The sequence below is a fragment of the Tasmannia lanceolata genome, unplaced genomic scaffold (assembly GCF_043159265.1).
Source record: "Tasmannia lanceolata isolate RefF3 unplaced genomic scaffold, GAP_Taslan_0.1 ptg000002l, whole genome shotgun sequence".
NCBI lineage: Eukaryota > Viridiplantae > Streptophyta > Magnoliopsida > Canellales > Winteraceae > Tasmannia > Tasmannia lanceolata.
The window spans coordinates 54,634,930-54,658,548 of NW_027518679.1; the positions used below are offsets into that span (position 1 = coordinate 54,634,930).

The window sequence follows — 23,619 nt, forward strand, 5'->3', positions numbered from 1 at the left end:
ACCATTACCACACACACACACACTCTCTCTCTCTCTCTCTCTCTATCTCTCAGAAAAAAAGTCAGAAACCCAAATAGGAAAACCCTCACAGCTCTGCTACTACTTGATCTTAAGTCTTAACTTTGGAAGAGGGAAAAAAAACCCTCAACCCAAGAACCCTACTGTAAGCTCTGAAATCTCCCATATCTGAAATCTCTCTCTCTCTCTCTCTCTCTCTCTCTCTCTATTCCATGAAACATACCCAAATGATGAAACCCTAAAACACCCCTCTCTCCAACTTCATCATCTCTTCCAAAGGAACAACAATCAAAACCCTAAAACCCTAAGCTAAACCCTGTAGTCTCCCCTTCTTCAAAACCCCACTTCTCTATCCACCCCCTTCCCCCTTTTTCTCAGTAAAATCCACAAAAAACCCTAGTCAGCTCAAAAACCACTATCCTCTATAAATAAAACCCCCCCATCAAACCCTCAAATATTGCCTTTCCCCACCTTCTTTTTCTTCTTCTCCTCCCTCTAGCATTCATCGTCCGATCTCAGCCGCAATCTTCATCAGACTGAGATCTAACGGGTGTACAGTTGCAAGCTCGCTGGTGGTGTACCTACATACCACGTCAGGGTTCCTGATCATCTTCCATCTCATCGGATCGTAATCTCATTTCATGTGATTGCGTGTTCTTCTAATTTTTTTTTTGAAATAAACCCATCTCCAAATCCCCCCTCTCTCTCTCTCACACATTCTCTCATGTGTCAATGAGTTGGTTTTCCCTTGATTTTCTTGGGGGAAATGGGGTGTTTGGTTTCATATCTGGCAGCAAAATTCGCCTTCTTCCCGCCAGATCCCCCAACTTATCGTGTGAAGAAAGAGGAGGATGGAAGAGTGGTAGTTTCAGGGATTCCTCCTGACAATTCAATGGATGTTCTTTTACTCGACACCAAACGTGGAAACAAGATTGTTGCTTTCTACTTGAGGAATCCCTATGCGCGATTGACTGTGCTCTATTCGCACGGTAATGCTGCCGATCTTGGTCAGCTCTACGATCTCTTTGTTCAGCTCAAGCTCAACCTTAGGGTTAATTTGATGGGGTTAGTGTATGATTATCACCACTCTGTTTGAACATCTTTAGCATCTTGTTTTATTTTGATCTTTTGGCCTTTTGTATATGTTGATTTAAGATAGCCCATTAAGAGTTCTTGATATTACCACTTTGAACATCTATGACATTTTGTTTTATTTTTATCTTTTGGCCTTTGTTTGATGTTGATTTAAGATTGTTGTTTTTTTGGTATAAGTAAGCTGGGTTTTCACAAGGGTGTCAAACACCTTATCTCATGGTCAAAGATATAGCCCATTAAGAGTTCTTGATAAGTTTAAGAGGCATAGGACCCTTTATATAGAGCAAGGAACCCAACACTAGTTGATTTAAGTTAGTGGGGGAGTTCTCTTTCTGGGTTTTGTTTTTGCAATTTTTTGGGCTTTTTTTTTTTGGTTTCCTTTTCTTTTTCTCGACGATGTATATTACTTTCTGGGTTATCCTTCTTCTATTTCCTGTCACTGTCTTCAAGTGATTTAAGTTTGTAGAAGTTTTCGTTCTGAGTTTTTTTTTTTTTCATTTTGTTGTCTTTTTTTCTTGTTAATGTTTATTTAAAATGTTTAAACATATTTCTTTCTAGGTTCTTTTATGGGTATTCTCTTTGTTTCTATGGTGTTTGTTAGTTGATTCTTTTACTTGTTACAAATTCCCGGGACATGTTTATGATTTTGACTTTTTTCCCCTTCTATTTGGAAATGGTTTGTTATTGCTTTATGTTGTTTGGATGGAGATAAATTTTCCAGTGCTTTTACACAGTTGGGTGTATTTGATTTTCTAGAGATTTGTCTATTATTCTCCACTTTTTATGCATATTTTTTGGGTTTTTTTTCGAAATTTATCTATGTCTTTTCACTACCTCTTCTTTCAAGGCTGCCGGCTTGATTTTTGTTTGAAATGGTATTGCTGGTGTTGCTGGTTTCTGTTCTTGTTTTCTTCTGTTTCAGTAATAATTCCAGTTTTTCATTTTTTTTCTTCAGAAACATTTATTTATTTCTTATTCTCTGAATTGAATTTTCTGTGTAGAATCATTTACACTCCTGCGGTTCCACTGTGATCTGTTTGTACCATGCCATTTTAGTTTCTTAATATTTTCTTTCTTTGGATTCTAATTGGGCAATGCTCTATTTTTATCCGCAGATACGACTATTCTGGATATGGAGCCTCTACTGGTAAGGTATGGAATTGTTCTTCTTGCTCTTCCCTAATGCTTCGTTTGGTTGCTTGGGGTGGCTCGGACAGTAGTGGAATAGGAAGTCAAAGGGAAGGGACAAGCATTTTGATTTGCCTAGTGTTACCTTGGAAAATTGTGTAATAGTGTTTAATTGCACGGCATATACTCGGAGAGTAGGAGAAAAAGTAGGGGGTGTCATTACCAATATAGGGAGAGAGGAGAGAGAGGGAAAGCGAGAGAGAGAGAGCATCATTCCCTAGAAAACTAAACCATGATTCTTAGCTTCTGGAAGAAGGGGATAAGAAAGAGACAAGCAATTATTACATGAGAGACATCCAAGGGAATCAAAGGGAGTCCAATGCATTTTGGGAACCAAACGTGGAATGGCATGCCAATTCCAAACCAAATTCCGACGGCTGCCGAGCTTCTGTGCAACCAAATGAATCATAAACTTCTTTTATTTGCACTTTTGGGACGTCCCTTTGACATATTAATAGTTTGTTATATTTGGAGTTGTTGGATTGATTTTATTTTCCTTCAAAACCTTAATTTCCATAGAATCCTGAGGTACTCCAGAAACATTGTTCGTTATCAGTTCTGTTTTGTAATTTAAAGTAAAGATATTCTTGCATCTGAATTAATTTTTGCTGATTAAAGACGCTATCAACTTTCTCGTGTATCTTTGGTCAAATCTTCTTAGTGAACATGAAGAGATCATTGAATCTACAACCCTGCTATATTAATTACTAATCCAAGCAAACTACTTTGAAGGAACACCCAGATTTGCAAGACTGTTGCAGTATAATTCCCTTCGTTGTAAATATGAAAGCTACAAATAACCAAAGATGTTATTTAGCTTATCAGTCTTTGGCACATGCTTGGTTAGTGGTTGGATGAATCTATTATTATCCTGAATTTTTTTTTTTTTTTTTGATATGATTCAGCCCAGCGAATCCAATACTTACGCAGACATAGAGGCAGTGTACGAGTGCCTGGAAACTCAATATGGAGTTAGCCAGGAAGACTTGATTTTGTATGGGCAATCTGTTGGTAGTGGTCCAACATTGCACTTGGCGGCTCGGTTGCCAAGGCTGAGAGGTGTTGTTCTTCACAGTGCCATACTCTCAGGTCTTCGTGTACTCTGCCATTCGAAGGTCACACTATGCTTTGACATTTATAAAGTAAGTCACATTTATTGGCTACTACCATTTACCAATCGGTATGCACTGTTGATTTCTGTATTTCTGTATTTCTGCTTCGAGCTTCTAATTTGTCTATTGGGAAATGCAGAACATCAACAAAATTCGAAAAGTGAAGTGCCCGGTTCTCATAATCCATGTAAGTAATTGTCAATTTGTTGTTCTATTTATGTTGACATGAAATCAGCTGTTCAAAAGGAATGAATGGTTCTTTTATTCATTTCCATTCAATATCTTTCTGTATGATGACTGTAATTGATTGCTGGATGATGATAAAAAACTAACCAACATTTTCCTCACTTCAACATTAGTTACATTACTGATTGGCTACAAAGCTCACCAAGATTACTTTACGTAGGACTCCTCTATCTGCTCATTAAACTTACTATGCCAATCCTTGCGTTCTGAAACATTTCTGTCGGTACATGGATGGTGGGCATGAGCTGACTCTCTGTGAACTGTGCTATAAGTTGTAGGATGAGTTGTGATTGAATTGGGAGTAGTCAGTATTTGATATATCAAGTATTGTACGAAGCCAATCTTCAGTCAGTCCTTGTAATTGATATCACTCAAAAAAGAATCAAGAATTACCTGAAAGTGATGGTCACGTGTAGAAAAGATATTCCTGCTTTCCTTTTCTACTTTTAGTTCATTGTCATGTTATTGACTTTGAGGTGAGGCATTATTCACATCTGCTGAAACAAAGCTATATCATGCTTTGCCTTTATTCTTCTGGATATTAAAGTGGACCTATTGTATGTTCTCTTAAAGATCACAATAAATGTCAAAAATCACTCATGCCTAATGACCTTTGCTCAAGAATCTTCTGAATGATACTTAATGGATTGCACTCCATCAACTTACTTTGCACCACAATATTATAGTATAGGCATTTCTAGCACAAAAATAACAGTCCTCAGTCTTACACTCCTGAGATGGACAATGCAAAATTGATTAAGTGACATTACAAGTGGGAAATTTATTGATGATTTCTTGTCATAGTTACTTTGCCACGAAATTGATCAATGGTGGTAAGCTCCTAACACTATTGAAATGATTTATTATTCCATCTCCATAGCCCATATGAAGAAGTAAACGAATGCTGGATAAGCATTTTAAGTTGCTAAAACTTAGGCTGTAACAATCTGAAAAGTATGTGTATTATATCCATTGATTCTAGTAGTGTAAGTCACCGATAAACTAGAATAACAAGGATTTACACAATCCCGGTTCTAGTAGTATGTGTAGCTTTTCACTCCTTTGACTTGAACACTGATTCTCTGTGAATGACGGTCCTCTGTCTGTCATATATGAATCCCCTTAAGATGATCAATGTGTTTGCATTTTGCTACCTTTATGGATGTTGGAAAGGCAGATGAATGAATTCACATTTAGGAAAAGCTACCTTAATAATGGTGGTTTGCAGATGCTGTCGGTAACATCCATTGCAAGGAAATGTTGTCCATGATGTCCCAAAGGTAGTCTGATGTATTCATAGCAAGAGATGGATGGTGATAGTATATCTTGTTGATCTTTCATTGAGCATCCCACAAAACCCGTGCACATGGTTGATGGTTCCATCTAGGGTGGTATACCTCAGTAACATCCCATTTTAAGGAATGGTGACTATGATTTTCCGAAGACACTTTTGATGTATTTATATCCAGAGAGGGATGCAGATGATATATCTTGTAGGTCTCCGTTGGGCATCCCTCAAAACGCCAGCACATTGTTCCATCTCTCTTCTATTCCCACGTAAATTTCAAAATGTCTCCCTTTCGTGACATTCCCCCCTTTCTCCTAGATATTTACTCATATAGTGGAAGAAGGTTCTCAAGCTGATGCAAGTGCCGCCTTGGGTTTAAGGCATGGTTTATTTTCGTAAGCTTTCTAAATTTCCAAATGACATATTAATATTTAATCTAAGTCATGCATAGCATGGGTTGACCTGGTTGTATAAAAATATTGTTGGAATTTCAGATGTCATAGTTACTTAACGAAATGAACTAACTGACAAACATGAAATGATCAACAAATGTAATAATTGTAGATGAAAGTAAACATTAAGATCATTCAATATCGTGTTGGGGCACTGGTCAAATCTTGCTGCTCTTAAGGCAAGATTGCACTCATCGGCGGTGCAAATGGGTTGATGATGGTTGCCTCCATGATTCAGCTATTCCCACTGCTGGGAGAGTGCACTTATGGACCCCAGAAGCCTAGCAATCACACCCTATGTGCCTTGGCGTCATAAAAGGAAAAGAGAGAATTTGTTGCAGAGAGAAACCAAAACTGTTTTAAGGTTCCTTGTACATAACTAATCCTTATATACTAAATCCCTAAAAACTTGACTGCTAAAGTGAACATTAACACGTGATCAACATGTAACCCACTAATATCACTAAACATGATATTAACAAGTAGTTCAATGGAACAAAAACGATAAAGAAATTAAATGCATTAAAGAGGGGTAATTTCATAAATTCGAAAGAAAACATAAAATAAAATAGTAAAAACAAAGTGGGATCCAGGAGATACAAGCACAAATACTAGCATAAGCCATTAGGAGTGGACATGGTTCGGGTCCGACCCAAAGAACCGAACCGAACCGGCCTATTCGGTTCGGTTCGGTTCTGAAAATATATGGCTGTCAGCATCTGCGGCTGTCATCACTTGCAAAGGACGGAGCGCGACCGTGCTTCTGCGATGGAGGCTAGCATATCCCATATCAAATTTTAGATTTTCAAACTTAAGCAAATATGGGCCATTGGATCGAGCGAGGCTAGAAGGAAGTGTTAAAACTAATAGTCTTTTTTGTTTTTCATTAAAAATAAGAGAAGAGGGGGGCTGAATTTGGAAGAACCGAGGGGGGGTGTCTTTTTTGTTTTTCATTAAAAATAAGAGAAAAGAGGGGCTGAATTTGGAAGAACCGAGCGGGGTGAGGGTGGCAGCGGGGGGGAGGTGGGGCTAAAAAAATAAATTAAAAAGTTGGGTAAACCTAGAACCGAACCGAACCAACCCGATCAAGATCGGTTCTGGTTCGGTTCCAAGGTTCGGTTATGGGTTTACCCCATAACCGAACCATGTCCACCACTATAATCCCTGCCACGCCGTGTCCAAGACCTAGCTTGGCTCAGCACTGCTTGGTGTACGCACCACGGTGTGAGAAGTTTCTTCTCCAAATGTCTCCCATCTTCTTTAGATCCCAACCTTTACGGAATGCTATTATCTATATATGCACAAGAATAGTCTTATGCATAACCAATGTGGGACTAGAATTTGTAAGATATAATCAAAGACGAGTACTTTGTCACTAAAGACAAAATAAAAAAAATACAAAAATAAAAAAGGTATTTTAATATACCTTTTACAACACAAAACAAATCAAGATTTTGGAATATAATCATTTAATGACAAATCTTTTAAAACTCATTAAAAGATAACAATATAATATGCAGTTGCAAAACCTCAGTAACTTCCAATCGCATCCTTATGGACGATCGCAAGACCATACTAATTATGATTGCAAAACCCTCTAAGATAGAAACTATGTCACAACGAACTAAAAGGCCTACGATGTTCGATGGATCATACTTTTGTAGATGGCAACGGAGAATGTTGTTTTTCTTAGCCTTTGAACCTAGACTACTTGTTAGTGGATCATAACACAATCGAGCAAGAGGATGAACTTGCTAGTTCTCATATAGCTGACAAAAAGGAGAAGCGAAAGATTTTCACTGTAAAAGATACATCCTAATATTCTCAGTAATCAACTATTTGATTTGTTCTTTAGAATTGAGACTGCCAAAGAGTTGTGGGATACTCTTTTGACGGAAATACCAAGTTGAAGTGATAGGATCCAAGAGGCCTCAAATTGGAAAATACTCCCATTATTAGGTGGTTGATGAGAGATCGATAATGAATCAGGTCAATGAGATTCAGCTATCAGTGTTTGATATACATTCTAGGTGTATCAACGTAGATGAATTTCAATATCTGCAGTTTTTAAAAGAAAGGGTTTTGCTAATGAGTGCCTTTAGTTAAGCATCATTTAATTGCGCTTGGGATCATGAATTTACACAGACTCTGAGCAAAAAATCTCAAAACATGTGTAAAAGTCTCAAAGTATGTGTAAATTCATGTTCCCAATAGCAATTAAATGATGCTTAACGAGGTCCCAAAAGCCTTAAAAAATTACCACCTTCATGGGAGATATATGAAGAAACTTCTTGATCATAAAGGTTATTCACTTTGGGACTTGTTTGTCTATCTTGGAACAAAAGATGATAGCCTGCCTTTGCAGAAAGAAGTAACTGAAGTCCTCTGAATTCATTTTGAAGGTGAACTTGACTGATCCTGCATCGGACGAGAAACTTAAGTTCAAAATGCTGTATTAATCACAAAAGAATCGTGGTGGTCACTTTAAAAAGAAGCCTATGAATTTCAATGAAGAAAAAGGGCGACTGCTTTATATGTGGGAAGGCAAATCATTATGCAAAGGAATATAGGCATACGAAAGGGAAGAAAAACTTCCAAGCGAATGTGATAGAGAATAGTACACCTCAAGCAAATGTGGCTGAAGATCAGTATTTGTTGGTCATAATATTTGAAGTGGGCCTAATTAGTAATATAAAAAACTCTTAGGTGGAGATTGGGGCCATCAGACATATCTATAATGGCAAAAGTGCATTTTCCTCCTACAAGATTGTTTGAGATACAGAGCAGTTTTTCATGGGTTACTCATCGTCATTTGTATTAACCGGTAAAGGGAGAGTGCTTTTGAAGTTCACTGTAAAAAATGACGTGAAGCTTGGTGAAGTCCTTCATGTACCATATATTTGAAAGAATTTGTTGTCGGTTAACTCTGAATCCTGATCAAGAAAGGGTTTATAAGCTTGTGTAAGCTTGTGTTCGAGGCAGAAAAATTGTAATTTCAATAAATGAGTCTTACTCTATTGAGGGTTTGCTTAAACTCAATGTAACTGAGAATATTATGTATAAAGCTTCTTTTGCGTGCATTGTTGATTCTTTGGACATGTTGCATGGTAGATGAGGTCATGTGAATTATACTACTCTAAAGAAAATGATGACCTTAGGGCCGATTCCTAAGAATAAAAAAACATTATAAAATAAACTTCAAATCTATATACAATCTAAGTATACAAAGAAACCTTCTCATAAGGTTAAAGAAAGAAAAGAGGAGATTCTGTGTTTAATTTATAGTGATGTGTGTAATTTGAACAATACACTCACTAGAAGGGGTTAATGGTATTTTATTACCTTTATAGATGGTTCCTCAAGGTTTTACGTTGTGTACTTAATCAGAAATCAGAAACAAAGATAAAAGTTGAAAACCAATTAGAGAAGAAGATCAAAATATTTAGTTAGGAGGTGAATATAATTCCAATGAGCTTGGTGAATTCTGTGAAAGTCTGACATAATTAATCAAGTGACTACACCTTATGCTCCACAACATAATGAATTGTTATCTTTAATGAGTTTTTAAAGAGTATATTTCAAAATATTGTTTGTCTTTTATGTTGTAAAAGGTATAATAATTACCTTTATATATGTATTTTGTCTTTAGTGTTTGGTTTTGTCTTTAGTGACATTTTAGTTCCACGTTGATTGTGCACAAGAACATTCTTATCCATATAAAGACAATGAGATTCTCTAAAGGTTGGGATCTAAATAAGACTAGAGACCTTTGGGGATGAAACTTCTTACACGTGAGAGCGTCGTGATGAATCAAGCTGGGATGTGGACGTGGGGTGGTGCGGTATGGCTTGTGCTTGTGCTTGTTTCTCTTAGGTTTTACTTTGTTTTTATTAATTTATTTTTCTTCTTTGCAAATTTATGAAACTGCGCTTCTTAATGTGTTTATTATATTTTTATTATTTTTGTTCCATTGCACCCTGCAATGGTGGGAGCCTCGTGCGCTGGGCCGCTCTTATTCTGTTCCATTGCACTACTTGTTAATGAGACTGTCAGTGTTAACAATGGGCCACATGTTGGTCACATGTTAATGCTCATTTCAGTAGTTAGTTTTTAGAGTTTTGCAGTACAAGGAGAAGTTATTTTTTCTCTAATATATACAAGGAACCCAAAAACAAATTTGGCTTTTCTCTTTGAAACAAGTTTTGTCTTTTTCCTTCTAGTTGTCAAGGTTGACCGGGTGTGTTCGTTTGGCTTCTGGGTTCGTGAGTGCACACTCACAGCAACAAGAGTTGTTGAATCCTGGAGGCAACCAACAACCCATTTGCACCAACGATTCATCGTAGTAGGGGCCATCTTTCCTTAAGGACAACATGATTTAACTCATTCCTTAACTCTTTAAGTGATTTAACTATTTACTTTCATCTACAATTGTTACAGTTGTTGATATCATTGAATGTTTGTCGACCTGAATGAGATTTTATCCACTTGAGATGTTAATTATCTGTTAGTTTATTTGGTTAAGTTTATGCATTCTGAGTTCATTATTGGGAATTATATTAGATCTAAAATTCAAGCAATACTTGTGAATCTTAAGGTTAGATTCAAACAGTTCGATTTTGGAACTTGGAATTGTGCACTGGAACTTTGCGATTGCAAAACATTAGTACTTGCTGGCGCATCCAATTCTGAGTTCATTATTGGAAATTATATTAGATTTGAAATTCCAACAATACTTCCAGTCCAATGACCTGGCAGCTAATTGAAGTAAGTCACACTGGGGTCTAAATTCTCCAGGAATTCTTAGATTCCAAAGTGACTAGTTAGCCGTTCTTAGCAAATATTGTATGAAGCAAACTTCTAAATTATTTTCTAGCAGATGTCTCCCATATTTTCTAATTAGATAGTTGAGCTTGAATTAAAATGCCTTTTTCTTTTTTCCCGTACTCTTACCCAATCTCTTCTGTACGGGGCTGATTCTTTTTCCTAAATGACTTGAAGTAGAGAGAGCCCTCGGCTTTTAGCGTCGATTTAGAGCTAAATTTTAGTCTAGCCTGTAGTTGTGTGAAAGATTTTTCGTTTCCTTCCATTCCATTTCTCCCATGTGGTGTTCGGTAGATAAATTGAGGAGTAATGATGGCAATGGTTGTGCTACCTCTTCGAAGACCATTTCCATTGCAATACTCTGGAGCATATGACATTAAAGAGACCTCACATATTGATCGGAACCATCTGCCACGAGAATAAAAAAGGAGTTAAATAGGGTGATGGGACCCATCATTAGTGTTGAAACTGTTTTTATTTTAGTCATGGAGTTAAATAGGATGATAGGACCATGTTTCAAGTCCACTGATTTCCTAGTGATGCCAGTTCTGCATCCGCTAACTCCCATTCAGGATGAACTCCATTCAGGATGATGCGGCAAATGATCAACACATCCATGTGCCAGTATCAACTAGTATGTCAATAAGAAAATCACAGTCCAGCTTCAGGTTGAATCCCAGTTGATAAATTGTATGTGGATTATATACAATTTGCTCAAAAAATAAGATGCTTGAAATTCTTGATTGTTTTTAGTTTTGAGAAAAATACGCTTAGACCCCCTTTGGTTTCTGAGTTCTGACACATTCAACTTAACCCCTGATGTTTAAAAAGTTACAAGTAGACCCCCTGTGGTTTCAATTTGTGTAAGGTAGACCCCCTCAGTTGACGGTTCGTCCACAGATTGAAGGGTTAGGATGATCCTATGGAGCTGATTTTTTGGGCACACCCTATCTATGTCAGGGCCCATCAAATGAACGCTTTGGATCATCCAAATAATGTGGGCCCACTGTGTTTTTGGTAGTGTTTGGATTCGGCTATGGGGTTTGGGCCCACTACCAAAAACACAGTGGGCCCACATTGTTTGGATGATCCAAAGCGTTCATTTGATGGGCCCTGACATAGACAGGGTGTGCCCAAAAAATTAGCTCCATAGGATCATCCTAACCCTTCAATCTGTGGACAAATCGTCAACTGAGGGGGTCTACCTTACACAAATTGAAACCACAGGCGGTCTACTTGTAACTTTTTAAACATTAGGGGTTTAGTTGAATGTGTCAGAAACCACGGGGGGGGCCTAAGTGTATTTTTCCCTTTAGTTTTTGGTCTACCTTGTGGATTGAAGGGAGGTGGGGTTGCTTTATCAAAATGCTATTTTTTAATGCTATTAATACATAAAAAAATCTTTTAGAATGTGACCAATTGATTTCGATTTGATATATAATGCTAAAATTATTTTTGATTTAGACATTCCTGACATAGGGATGCACCTGAGTCGATAGGCTTTCTGTTGAGTTAGTGTTTTTGAGCCTTTAAAGTTACATCAAGTCGGTGTTTTACCTTTCCCTTGGTATGTGGGAGATAAACCCCTCTATTCTAAGGACAAAATTCGAAGGTTTAACAATTTTTTTTTGAATGGTAGGTTTAACACTAAAATATAAATCCATTAAAAAACATTAAAATCTAAATCTTAAACAACAATGGGCTGCTAGTCAGTTCAGCTTTCCTTAAATCTCACATCAAAGAAAATTTCAACAAAATTTGTAAACCTCATAGACTTATGAAGATCTTCTTTTTTTCCTCTAAATGTTTTGTTCATAGATTCTAATTGGGTTGGTGGCTTTCGACAGGGTACTGAAGATGATGTGGTAAATTGGTTTCACGGGAATGGGCTGTGGAAGTTAGCAAGGGAACCATACGAACCCTTATGGATCAAGGGAGGTGGGCACTGCAACTTAGAGCTATATCCTGACTACATTCGCCATCTTTGCCGGTTCATACAAGAAATGGAGAACATAACCACACAGACCCGTCTCAAGAAGATCCGCTCGAGCCTTCATCAACCTGCGAAGACTGTTTCCACTAAGGGATGCTGTTGTAGATTCAGACTCCGATGGCCAAAATGTTCAAACTGTTCGAGACCCGGATGTGTAACATTATTTGTCCCGCAATGCTCAACATGTTGTGGGTCACAATGCTCGACATGTTGTGGGTCCCGCTGCTCGACATGTTGTGAGGAGAGAGAAGGATGGTGTTAATGGTGGGTGTTTGTACAGGAATTGTCAAAAAGTTTACTAACCCCTTCCCTTTGCAGTGCAATCAAGAGGAAGTGTTGTCTGATGACCCTTTGTAGTGTAGGTAGGAATTTGTATGGATGCTCTTTATTGTTGTTGATTCTGATTTGGTGATCTCCATGACCACCTCTGTAGGGAAAATTTTATTTAATTGGTATCTGGCGATGCTCCGGATTTCATCGTAACCATCTTGATCGCTCAGTGGTAATGTTTTAGCTGGGGGTTGATATTTTAAACTGTGATTTGGCTTATTGTAGACAATTTGAAATCTGAAGTGATCAGCTGTTGTAAAATGAGCCTGTTGTTTGCATAGTTTTTCTTAACATATAATTAATTTTCATAAATTTCAAAGCTGCTAAAATGACTCTTCTTTATTAGGAACCCTCTGACTGTCAGGGCTCATTTGGATTGCTGAAATCTGGTGCTGGGATTGGCATCATATTCTGATTCTCCTTGAGTTATTGTGATTCTTTTAGGGCCTGTTTGGATACCCCTTGGATTTGGATTTGGAGGTGAATTTGGATTTTAAATCCAAATTCGGCGTTTGGCAAGCCTTTTATGACATTTGGATTTGGATTTGTGTGAAATCCACAAGATTTACAAATTCCTCATGTTAGTGTAATTTTTTAGATTTATAATTTTTTTCTGCGAGGGGTTATTTATAAATCTAAATCTCACCCATAAGGGGTTAAATGATTAAAATATACCAAAAAAAGTATTAAATGACTCAAGTACCCACATGACATTAAAAACTGATCAAAATACATCGTATTAGGTAAAATGACTAGAAAACCCCCGAGTCTGGCAAAATGATAGAAATACCCTTATATACCAGGTAAAAATGACAAAATTTCCTGGAGTCGTGCAAAATGACTAAAGTACCCTTATGAGATAAAAATGATCAAAGTAATCTCATACAATGTAAAATGACTAGAATAACCCAATATCATGAAAATTACTAAAATACCCCTAGATCAAGTAAAAATGACTCATGGCTCATAAAAAATGACTAGAAATACTCATATACTAGGTAAAAATGACAAAATACCCCCGAGTCCTGCAAAATGACCAAAATACCCTTATGGCATAAAAATGATCAAAATAATCTCATATAGGGTAAAATGACTAAAATGACTAAAAATACCCTCATGAGATAAAAATACGCCATATTAGGTAAAATGACTAGAATACAGGGTCCTGCAAAATGACCGGAATACACCTATACCGGGTGAAAATGACCAAATACCCTGAGTCATGGAAAATGACTAAAACACCCTTATGACATAAAAAATTATCAAAATCCCCCATATAGGGTAAAATGACTAGAATACCCCTGGATTATGGAAAATGGCTGAAATGCCCCTATATCAAGTATTTTAGGGTTTTTTGGTTTTGTTAGATTTCAAATTCAAATCCAAAGAGGATCCAAACAAAAAAAAATTAATTTAGATTTGAAATCCAAATCTATACGTGGTCATCCAAACGGCATTATTTATAAATTTGTGAATTTTAAAATTCTTGATTTCAAATCCATGGATTTTGGAAATCCAAATTCACCTCCAAATTCAAATCCAAGAGGTATCCAAACGGGCCCTTATCGAATTTCCATCCCTTTTACAACGGAATAGGAATCAGAATCCAAATAGAGCGCAGATCATAAGTTCATGTTTGGATGCACATAAAATAGAAGTAGAAGGAAAGCAAAATTACATCATTTTCCAAGTAAAAATCCTATTTACTTTTCCTTTCTCCAGATTTGGGAGGAAGGTCATTTGGCTATTATTTGAAAAATTCCTCGCGGACAAGAAAATGAAGAATGAATAATGAAAACCGACTACTCCAAGTGGGATGACGAGTGTGAATCTCTTTACGGGTCTGTTAGTTTTAGATTTTGAGAATTAATTTTTCAGTCCAAAACTGATTTTTTTTTTTTTTTTGATGGTGAGATATCATTAAAAGAAGATCGAGATGGTAAAAAAATACAAAAAAGGAGAATACAAAGAATATACAGAAAAACAGAGGAAAAAGATGTTTCTCAAGGTGGAAGGAAGTCGTATTGCTCAAGAGACTCCAAGTGGACCCCTCTTCTAGCTAACGATTCCGCCACATCATTATGCCTAACGTGGATAGAAGAAACAGAAGAGGAACCCACGATGTCCTTAATATCGTTGAAGAAGTCCGCAAAGCACCAAGGGAAACTATGTGAACCGCAGAGCCAACGGATAACGTTGATGGAGTCTCCTTCCACAACTCCACGGTTGAGATTTTCCCAACTAAATAATTAATACCTTGGTGCACCGCCCGAACTTCCGCCTCATTCGAATCGGCAAAACCAATAGGGGCATCAAATGACTATCACACCACTCCATTCTAGTCCCTAAAGGACTCCCCAATGCCGGCCGGGCCCGGATTGCCTAAACGGGATTCCAAAACTGATTATTAGACTCCAAAATATGTTTAATCATGGGGCCAACACATAATAAGCATCACAAATCCTAGATTATCTAACACAACCAGAGGTGGGCCCATTGCCTAACACAATTTTTAATCAAAACCAAAACAAAAATTAAATATTAAATATTCTACGTAGTAATGTAAAGCCATCTATAATGATCCAAATTAAACAGAGAATAGTATCCATGCTGTTCCCTTCCAAAGCCCAAATCCCTCCACCTAGCTGGCCACAGCTCACCCACACCAAAAGCTCCAAAAATACTAACCCCCACTTTACAAATTTAGAATAAATGGAAATGGTTGGGTCACACACTCCACCAAACTCTCTCTACTGAATTTCACCCCTTTTTGTTTGTCATTACAAACAATGAGTTATTTTCAGGGAAAGACAGAGAAGGAAATGCTGGGAAAGGGCTGGAAATATCATTTTCCGTTTCTTATTTACATCCAGTACCTAACAAAGTGGAGAAAACCAAGGTTACCACTATGCAAGTATACAACTAGCACGCTATATGTCACTGTTCCAATGAACCCAGAGAGAGAGAGAGAGTTTTCCTTTGAACCAAAAGCTAAGGACAAAAACCTATTTCCTATAGGTTGTTAATTTGTCTTAGACTAAGGACAAAAACTATGCAACTATACAACTTTTGTTTTGGATACAAAAGCCATTGAATGCCCAACGTCTATACGCTACACTATACACTCAAAAACAAAAGATAAACACCATTTCCTCTACACTGCAAAACGAGAAGAAAACAAATAACAAGGCCTTAAATATAATCAACCAATTCCCCCTTTAAATTCCATTTCATATAACACAGTATAAATCATCATTATTCATATGTAATTGTTCTCTTCACAATAGAATTTCCAAACCCAACATCTTATCTTCATAAATCCCATCACATTGTAGCTGCATGGTTATCGGATTTCGTCATTGATGGAACCCGACTCCGGCGCTTCACATGCCGGTGGTGACCACCGAATTTTAGCCTCCCGGTATCTCGGAAACGCTTCTTCTCAGATGGAATTATCACACACTCTGGCGGTGGGACCGGGTACCTTAGTGTGTCATAACAATAGGCATAGGTCATGTACCTGTTAGAACATGTGAGATTAGTATCTATTTGTGGAATGAGACAGAGACAGAAACATTCTAATTCAACCTAAATATCACATCTAGCTTAGTTGCCTAATCAAAGCATATTTCCCTAATCTATCACCCAAGTAATCCAACTGTGAGTTCTCAACTCAATCTAAATGTGAAATCTCATATAGTCTAATACTACCTCTGCCGGAACTTTCGCATGGCAAGCCTCCTCTCCGGCGTGACAACGGCATAGTCAGCAGCCAACAATTCGGCATTGGCTTCGGTGCACTTGCCAGAGGGGAGCTGTTGGATGGGGTCCACGGCGCAACCTTTCAGGACGAGATGGGTAAATTCGGAGATGAAGGGGGCAAATTTGTAATTCACCTTGTATCGGCCACCCGACGTGGCCCAATCTGAGCCGTCCCATATGGTGGCATAGAGAGACATCGGCTTCGACGGGTAGTCGCCGCCCATTGCATCGCTGCGAATTACCTCCCTGATTGGAACCTCATCGATGTAGAAGCTGGAGGAAATTAATTTAGAAAAAAATACATGTTAATATGGTTCATGCTTCAACGGGGCCACCACATCAGGTCAATGTGGACCGTTCAGGAGGTGGGACCAATCAATAGATAGATGCTATATCCTTACAAACAATGGAATTGGACAACCTCGTAGCCATCCAATTCGTCCATCACAAACTGACAGTTACGAAAAAGAGAGCAAGTACAGGGAAAGTGACTTTTTCTATCAATGCTAAAAGGCAAGTTTCTGGCCCTTAGGAGGCTCAGATTTTGTCCTTTTCATTTAATTCATCTGATGTGGCTGCTCTCACATGCAATAGCCTAGGCGCGAAATGCTTTATGCAATGGTCCCTAGTAAATCCCTTATTTTAAATATGCAAATGGTTTTGAAGTTAAATATAGGGAAATGTTATCCGCACTACTGTATTTTGATGAGGGCACTCCTCACTTTAATAGAAGTACGGTATGGCCCACAACATAGGATGATCCAAACCGTCCATTAAATGGGCCACAGCCTAAATAGAATGTGCCCCAAAAATTATTTCCATAGGTTGATCCTAACCCTCCGATCTACAGAGGGTTAGGATCAACACTATAACGTTCAGATCGGAGGGTTCTGATTAACCTATAGAAATGATTTTTGGGGCACAACCTATTTAGGCTGTGGCCCATCTAATGGACGGTTTGGATCATCCTATAGTGCTGTCCATACCGTACTTCTAATAAAGTGAGGAGTGCCCTCATCAAAATATAGTAGTGCTGATAACATTTCCCTAAATATAATATAATTTGCAAAAATATTGGGTAGAGATATTGTCTTGTTTGGATGCCACAAAGACAGGTCTTTGGAAGTTGCAAGTATATATGATGGGGAAAGTTTGATGGTTTACAAGGTTTTTTGAATCCTCATAAATATGAAGTTTCTTTATAAAGACCTTCTAATTGTAAATTTCTTTTATAACTTCCGTCGCATTTCATAGCAGCCACCTTGTGAATGAAGACAAAATATGCTAAAAAGTGAGCCTATGTAGCTGTTAAAACGTGCGACATATCATCTGCAAAATGTCTTTTACGATGAACGGTAGCATATCCCTATTCTAAATATGTAATTTTGTTTGTTAAATGATGGAATTTTATTAAAGAGAAGGAACCAAGGGAGGAGGTGGTGACTTGTAAGAACATAGAAGATAGAAAGGAGAGAGAACAAATGCAATTAAGGAGGTCAAAAGTCGAATATCTCTAGCTAAGGGCGATATTCCCAAAGTGACCCACAATTAATATCTTCCAATGAGGCCATAATATCCCATTTGTGAACCAAAAAACTAAATTAAGAAAAGGGAAATGATATATTCTCTCCCTTTTCTTCCCTTAGCCATCCCCTTCTAGTGTAAAAATAGTAGTCATAAATAAACTAAATTAGGGGTGACCGTGGGAAGAAAAGGGGGCGAATGTATCCCAAATGAGGCAAGGCTGTACTGTGCGTGTGTGAGCGAGAGAGAGAGAGAGAGAGAGAGAGAGAGAGAGAGAGGGTTACATGATATTTTGGTGGGTCCAAAGAATGCTGTAACGATGAAAGTCTTTTGTAGGATCAAACCACAAGAAGTATCTCTCTTCCCTTCCACGGCTAGTGCTTCCGTTGCCATACACGTTCGTTTGTACACGCCATTCTTTTCCTCTTATATTCCCTAAAAATTCAAAATCCAATTCGTCGTGTGTCTTCTCGAAAATGTCTCCATTCGATGTCTGTCAAAACCAAACCCCAAAATTTCCAATTAAGTGAAAAACAAAGCCAAATTTAATTTAATGCAACCACTTGTATTTTTGCTATCACTTGTATGTACACAAGCATAAACTTTGTCTTTTTGGCCTACCAAAAGGTTGTAGAGGAAATGCTAGATGCGACCAACAGTGTAACCATTATATAAGTAATAAAATTGTTGCATTTTTTTCTAAAGGGGTTTGGTGTTAGAACAAAATTAGGCGGAAACTTGGTCTTTTGGGATTCGGCCTGCCTACCAAAGGATTCTAGAGGAGCTGCTTCATGTGACCAAACTCTATATCAATTATATAGTTAGGGCCCGTTTAGATGAGCAGATTTTAAAATTATAGTTGGGAGACGAGAGAAGAAAGAGATCATCCCATGTTTTTGGATTTTACAAATCTCTCCTGAAATTACTAAAACTTAGATTTCTTACTTAAAATCCAAGATTATAAAGAGAAGGGAACCTCTTTCTCTTGTCTCCCTACTACAATTTTGAGGAAATCCAAGATTCTAAAATCCACATATCGTCCAAACGGCCCATTAATAAATAGGGACTTGCTAGGAAATTTGGCAAAAAGCCATTTCAGGGGTCCTTTGCTTGATATTTGGCACATTCTGTTTTAAAGCAGTGATAAATCCACCCCAAATATCTTAAATCGACCACCTTTGTGTCTTTCTCTCTCCTCTGGGTGAGAGAGAGAAGGAGGAGAGAGAAAGACAACATAGGGGTCGATTTAAGATATAAGGGGTCGATTTATAACTCCGAATTCATACGAGGTGGCTCTTCAATTATGCAAAAGCCAGCTGCGAAATAGCTTTCCGCGAACTTGCCTAGCAAATACCATTAAAAATATCATTTTTGAAAGAAAGAAACCAATAAATTCACGAGCGTGCTCATTACTCGTGTTTGAACGGGAATGGAGTTAGTGAACGCAATATCAGGAACAGATCGAACACAAGAAAAGGGTCTGTGCCAGATGTCGAAAATACCCTTTTTACTTTTCAAAAAAAAAAAAAAAAAAAAAGCTTTATATGATTGGCTGAAATTTCCACCGTTTCATGCCTGCTAATAACGGAAGAGCAAGCCGATCATTTTACAACAATAAAAAACCAAATATAGAAACAGTTTCGGAAAGAAATCCAAAAACCGAATACACAAATCTAAACAAAATTTGCAAATCAAAATTTCCATCAAATCAAAATCCAATACAAGAAAAGAAAAATCCGATCGATGTTATTAATACTCACGTAGAAGGCAACGACAACGCCCGCCGTGTAATCAGACGGAAGTTTGATGGAAGCGCTAAAGAATCCATGTTGGTATTGATTTGACGAGATGAAACCCGAGCCTGTAATATAACGGACGTTAAAGGAAAAAGATAACGGCAAGGGAGGAGATTGAAATATATATTTATATACCTGTGTAACGGTCGAGATGGAGACGGACGGATTTATCGTCGTTAGAACGGATTAGGTTTCCGTCACCGAATAGTGGGTTATAAGCCTCGCGAAAGGAGAGGGTTGAGAGGTTGAAAGAGAGAGTTATGGGGGCGAAACAGGAGAGAGAGAGGAGAAAGATTAGAGGAAGAAAACCCATTTTCCCTCTCTATTCTTTCGTTCTTTTTTCTCTACTACCTTTTTTCCTCCTCTTTTTATAAATGAAGGGGGTGGAAAATACAAGAGAGAGAGAGAGAGAGTAGTGAGTCTGTATTTGACGAAAATAGCCCTAGTTTTTTACTGAAATTAGGCAAATGCCACCAGTCAAATACGTGGGTCTCGGTCCTCTCGGAGTTTCTAGGTTGGATATTGTTTTCCTTTTGTTTGGGAAATGAACGATTCTATTGAGGGTAGTTTTGTCATTTTATGAATTTGGGGACTTTTTTGTCATTTTATCTAGGAGGGACCACGGTTGTAGGTGTGAATTTTTCTTGTAGGAAGGAAGAAGTTGAAGGCGATGTATCCTTGGTCAAAGTTTGAATGTGATATTATATGACGCAAATACCCCTACATACTTTTCTAATTTATTTTTAGAGGACTTAGAATTTGAGGAGTAGGACCATGGTTTTAAAGGCCCTCGTAAAAACCTATTCCGCAATATTCACATTGATTATGGAATAACCTAAACCTATCATATGATTGGTCGTGGATCAATCGAAATTTCGATTCTATCTGAACTGCTCGTTTTCAAATGATATCCACATTAGGTCATATCGACCATTCTGATAGGATTCGTTGGCCGATATATCAATTTCATATTTATTTCTCTTATAACTTATGATTTCCGTCAATCGCCGATCATCAACATAGAAAGTTTGAATTATTTATCCATCGTTGTGAGAAATAAAACGACAATAGATTGTGTTTGTCCAATAAATTTTATATCAGACAATAAGCTTTATGGTGATATAAATTAAAATATTAAGGGTTGATACCAAACAATATTCCTATCTCAACGGAAGTATCGGCCGACATATGGGTTTGTATCGAAGATCACCTGCCATGAATACTATAGTAATGATTTACCGCCGAAAGTTTATTAATCATTATACGCAATTAGTATGATACAATCAAGTTTTATCAATCATATCTCCCGATAGTGTTTTTTTTTTTTTTATGGTAATTTTTCTGGTTTATATGATTTTTTCAGGGTTTCTTGGTGGATATTCTCCTTCCGAAATAAGCGGAATGCTTTAATAACCCGGCCGCAATGTCGCTCCCATTAGATCCATGTTACCCAACCGCATTTATCATTCCTTTAATTTTACATTATTTAGTGTCATTATAAATGTGATCGAGTGACGCGGATCCAACGGGGCACCCTGCGGCGGATCGTTGCAAGGACGCCCTTTAGTTTAGCATTCCTTGCAAAATAAATAAATAAATACAATTTGTTGGCTAATAAACCCCATTATATGCAATTTTTCGATATCGGGCCGATATTTCTGAGATATCAGGAATTTAAAGCCTCGATATCAAAGATATATAGGAGATATTGGTGGGGCTAAAAGCTAAGAAAGAAGCCCACGAAAAATCAACGCCTTAGCTCCTCTGGATGAAAACATAAACATGGCCTAATAGATCAAAGGGCTATGATCATCCGATCAAGGTGGGACTAACTTCAATATGCTGCATTTAGCTCTTCTGGTAGGATCAATGGACCCGATTACATCCACGTGGCACACGGTGGATCTGAACGTGATTTTTAGGAAGAAGCCTATGCTTAGACAACAAAAAATAAAATAAAAAAAAACGTTGTATACTATGAGGTTTGGTATTTTTGTAATATTATCCTAAGAGACTCTTTCTCGTCGGTACCCTTCTCTCCCTTTGAAACTTTCTGCCATTTCTCCGGTAACCTCGTCTGGCACTAACAATTCCATGCTGGCATTTCTTTGTTTTTTTTTTTTTAACATTAATACCCTCTAATACATTTTAGGAATTATCTTTAGGGATAACTATTAATTTAATTTAGGATTTTAAATTGGAAAAGACAGCTTTTCTACCTTTACAAGTGAGAGTTTAAGGAAAGTTTATTAGAGTTGATGACGCACAATTAGCCCTTTAAACACGGTTGGCGAGTAGTCCACATCCAAAAAGCCAGTGTTTACTATTAATGTTTGGTTATAATTATAGGAAATGATATATTCTCCCCCTTTTATTACCCGGGCCAGCTCCTTCTAGTCTAAAAAAGCAGTGATAAATACACTAAACGGGGTAGTCCACGAAGAAAACGGGGTGAATATATCACTTCCCATAATTATGTATTAATAAAAAAATTGGACCGGTGTCTATCCAAAAGGAACTTGGAAACGGGTCTCTATCAAGAAAGCCCACGTGTACGATGGAGATAGGATTTTGGATACTTCTAAAAACAGAATTTTATTATTTTAACAAGCATGAGCTAAAATTGTCAATTTACACCTCATGGGCCCACTTGGAATGTGGAAGTTTGCAATTGGCAGAAGGAAATTGCCAATTTGGTACTGACACCCATAGATAGAGGGATCTTGAACCCCCCAAATTTAAGCATTTCCACCTTCTCCATTTTTATTTTTTTTTGATCGGTAAATAAAGGCTTTGCCACGTGTATACTGGCAATTTGTGTAGGTCCCACAACTTTCTTCTTTCATCGGATTTTGGCAGCTTCTTGAGTTGACGTTCCAGATTCTTTTACCTCTTGTGGGGCCACCCACACATGCAATATAGATCCTATGGACCTATACTGTTGTTTTTCACTTGCAGGTGTGTTCTAGTTAGGGTTTGTTTTGGTTTTTCTTTCTATCCATGGTCTATTTCTTTGTTTCTTCCTGTAGCTAATCATTAGCTAATCTCTACTAAACCAAATGATTAGCTAATATCGAATTTGTTTAAATTATTTTATCTCCTTTACTGGTCATGAAGCAAATCTAATATTTTTGTTTCTTAATTCCAAAGAGAATGGATGCTTTGAATGGTCGAAGGTTTAAGAAGGTGCTTGGACTCCATATGGCGGTGCTTAAGCTCCACAGTGAGCTTTTGTACTGTTCCAGGGAGTCATCAAAGATCATGAAGAAGGAGGATGCATTGAACACAGCTGAAGCCATTTTGCGGCTTGCTTTTGCATGAGACACCAGTCCCCTCAGATGAATTAAATGAATAGAACAAAAAATCAGACAGTGCATCTCTGTCGTCTGGCGGTACCCATTAAACTAAGCCCATCCAAGGGATAACCCAAACCCTGCATTGCTATTAATTGGTCAAATAAAATTGCTAAAAGAAAGATGGGGGCAGCTAGGCTCTTTTGGTACAGGCACCTTTGGGCCCACAATAGTAACTCCTGCGAGATGTCCTTCGGAAGATGATCTTAGACCCTTGATCCCTTAAACTGGGTGTGTTTGGATTGCCAAAATCATGCACTAGACATCCTACTACCATAGCGATCATAAATAAATTTTTATTAGAATCGTTCAATTCAGTTTACAAAAGAATTTGAATTGGATGCCGATTCCAATTCTTGAATATTGCAATCCGAGTACACCCTAGGGTGTGCTTAGATTGACGAAATCAAGTGATGGAATCGACATCCCATTCCGATTTCACCCAATTTAATTCCAATGTTTGGTTAAATAAATGGTATAAGGGGGTGCTAATGACACCATAGCAGAATTAAAGGGGAAACAAAATGCTGGAATCTACCGGAACATGTGGGAAAACATAGAAACGCATCAAAACTAGACCTTTCTTTTGCATGTCAATTAGATATCAGTTTGTAGAGTTTAATAGGCCTTTTGGAGGGAGC

The 23,619-nt window shown here is 37.7% G+C and overlaps 2 protein-coding genes across 2 annotated transcripts; one reads left to right on the forward strand and one right to left on the reverse strand.

Annotated features, from left to right (window-relative positions):
• LOC143879313 (alpha/beta-Hydrolases superfamily protein) lies at positions 1 to 12,865 on the forward strand. Its single transcript, XM_077381655.1, has 5 exons — positions 1 to 1,083; positions 2,229 to 2,265; positions 3,207 to 3,443; positions 3,553 to 3,600; positions 12,068 to 12,865. The coding sequence occupies exons 1-5, from the start codon at positions 785 to 787 to the stop codon at positions 12,473 to 12,475; spliced, it is 1,029 nt and encodes a 342-aa protein (XP_077237770.1). The 5' UTR covers positions 1 to 784; the 3' UTR covers positions 12,476 to 12,865.
• Positions 12,866 to 15,717: 2,852 nt separating this feature from the next.
• On the reverse strand, positions 15,718 to 19,992 carry LOC143879322 (putative xyloglucan endotransglucosylase/hydrolase protein 30). Its single transcript, XM_077381667.1, has 5 exons — positions 19,761 to 19,992; positions 19,590 to 19,690; positions 18,114 to 18,322; positions 16,255 to 16,578; positions 15,718 to 16,063 (listed from the first exon to the last, which is right to left on the reverse strand). The coding sequence occupies exons 1-5, from the start codon at positions 19,936 to 19,938 to the stop codon at positions 15,868 to 15,870; spliced, it is 1,008 nt and encodes a 335-aa protein (XP_077237782.1). The 5' UTR covers positions 19,939 to 19,992; the 3' UTR covers positions 15,718 to 15,867.
• Between the last annotated feature and the right edge of the window lie 3,627 nt (positions 19,993 to 23,619).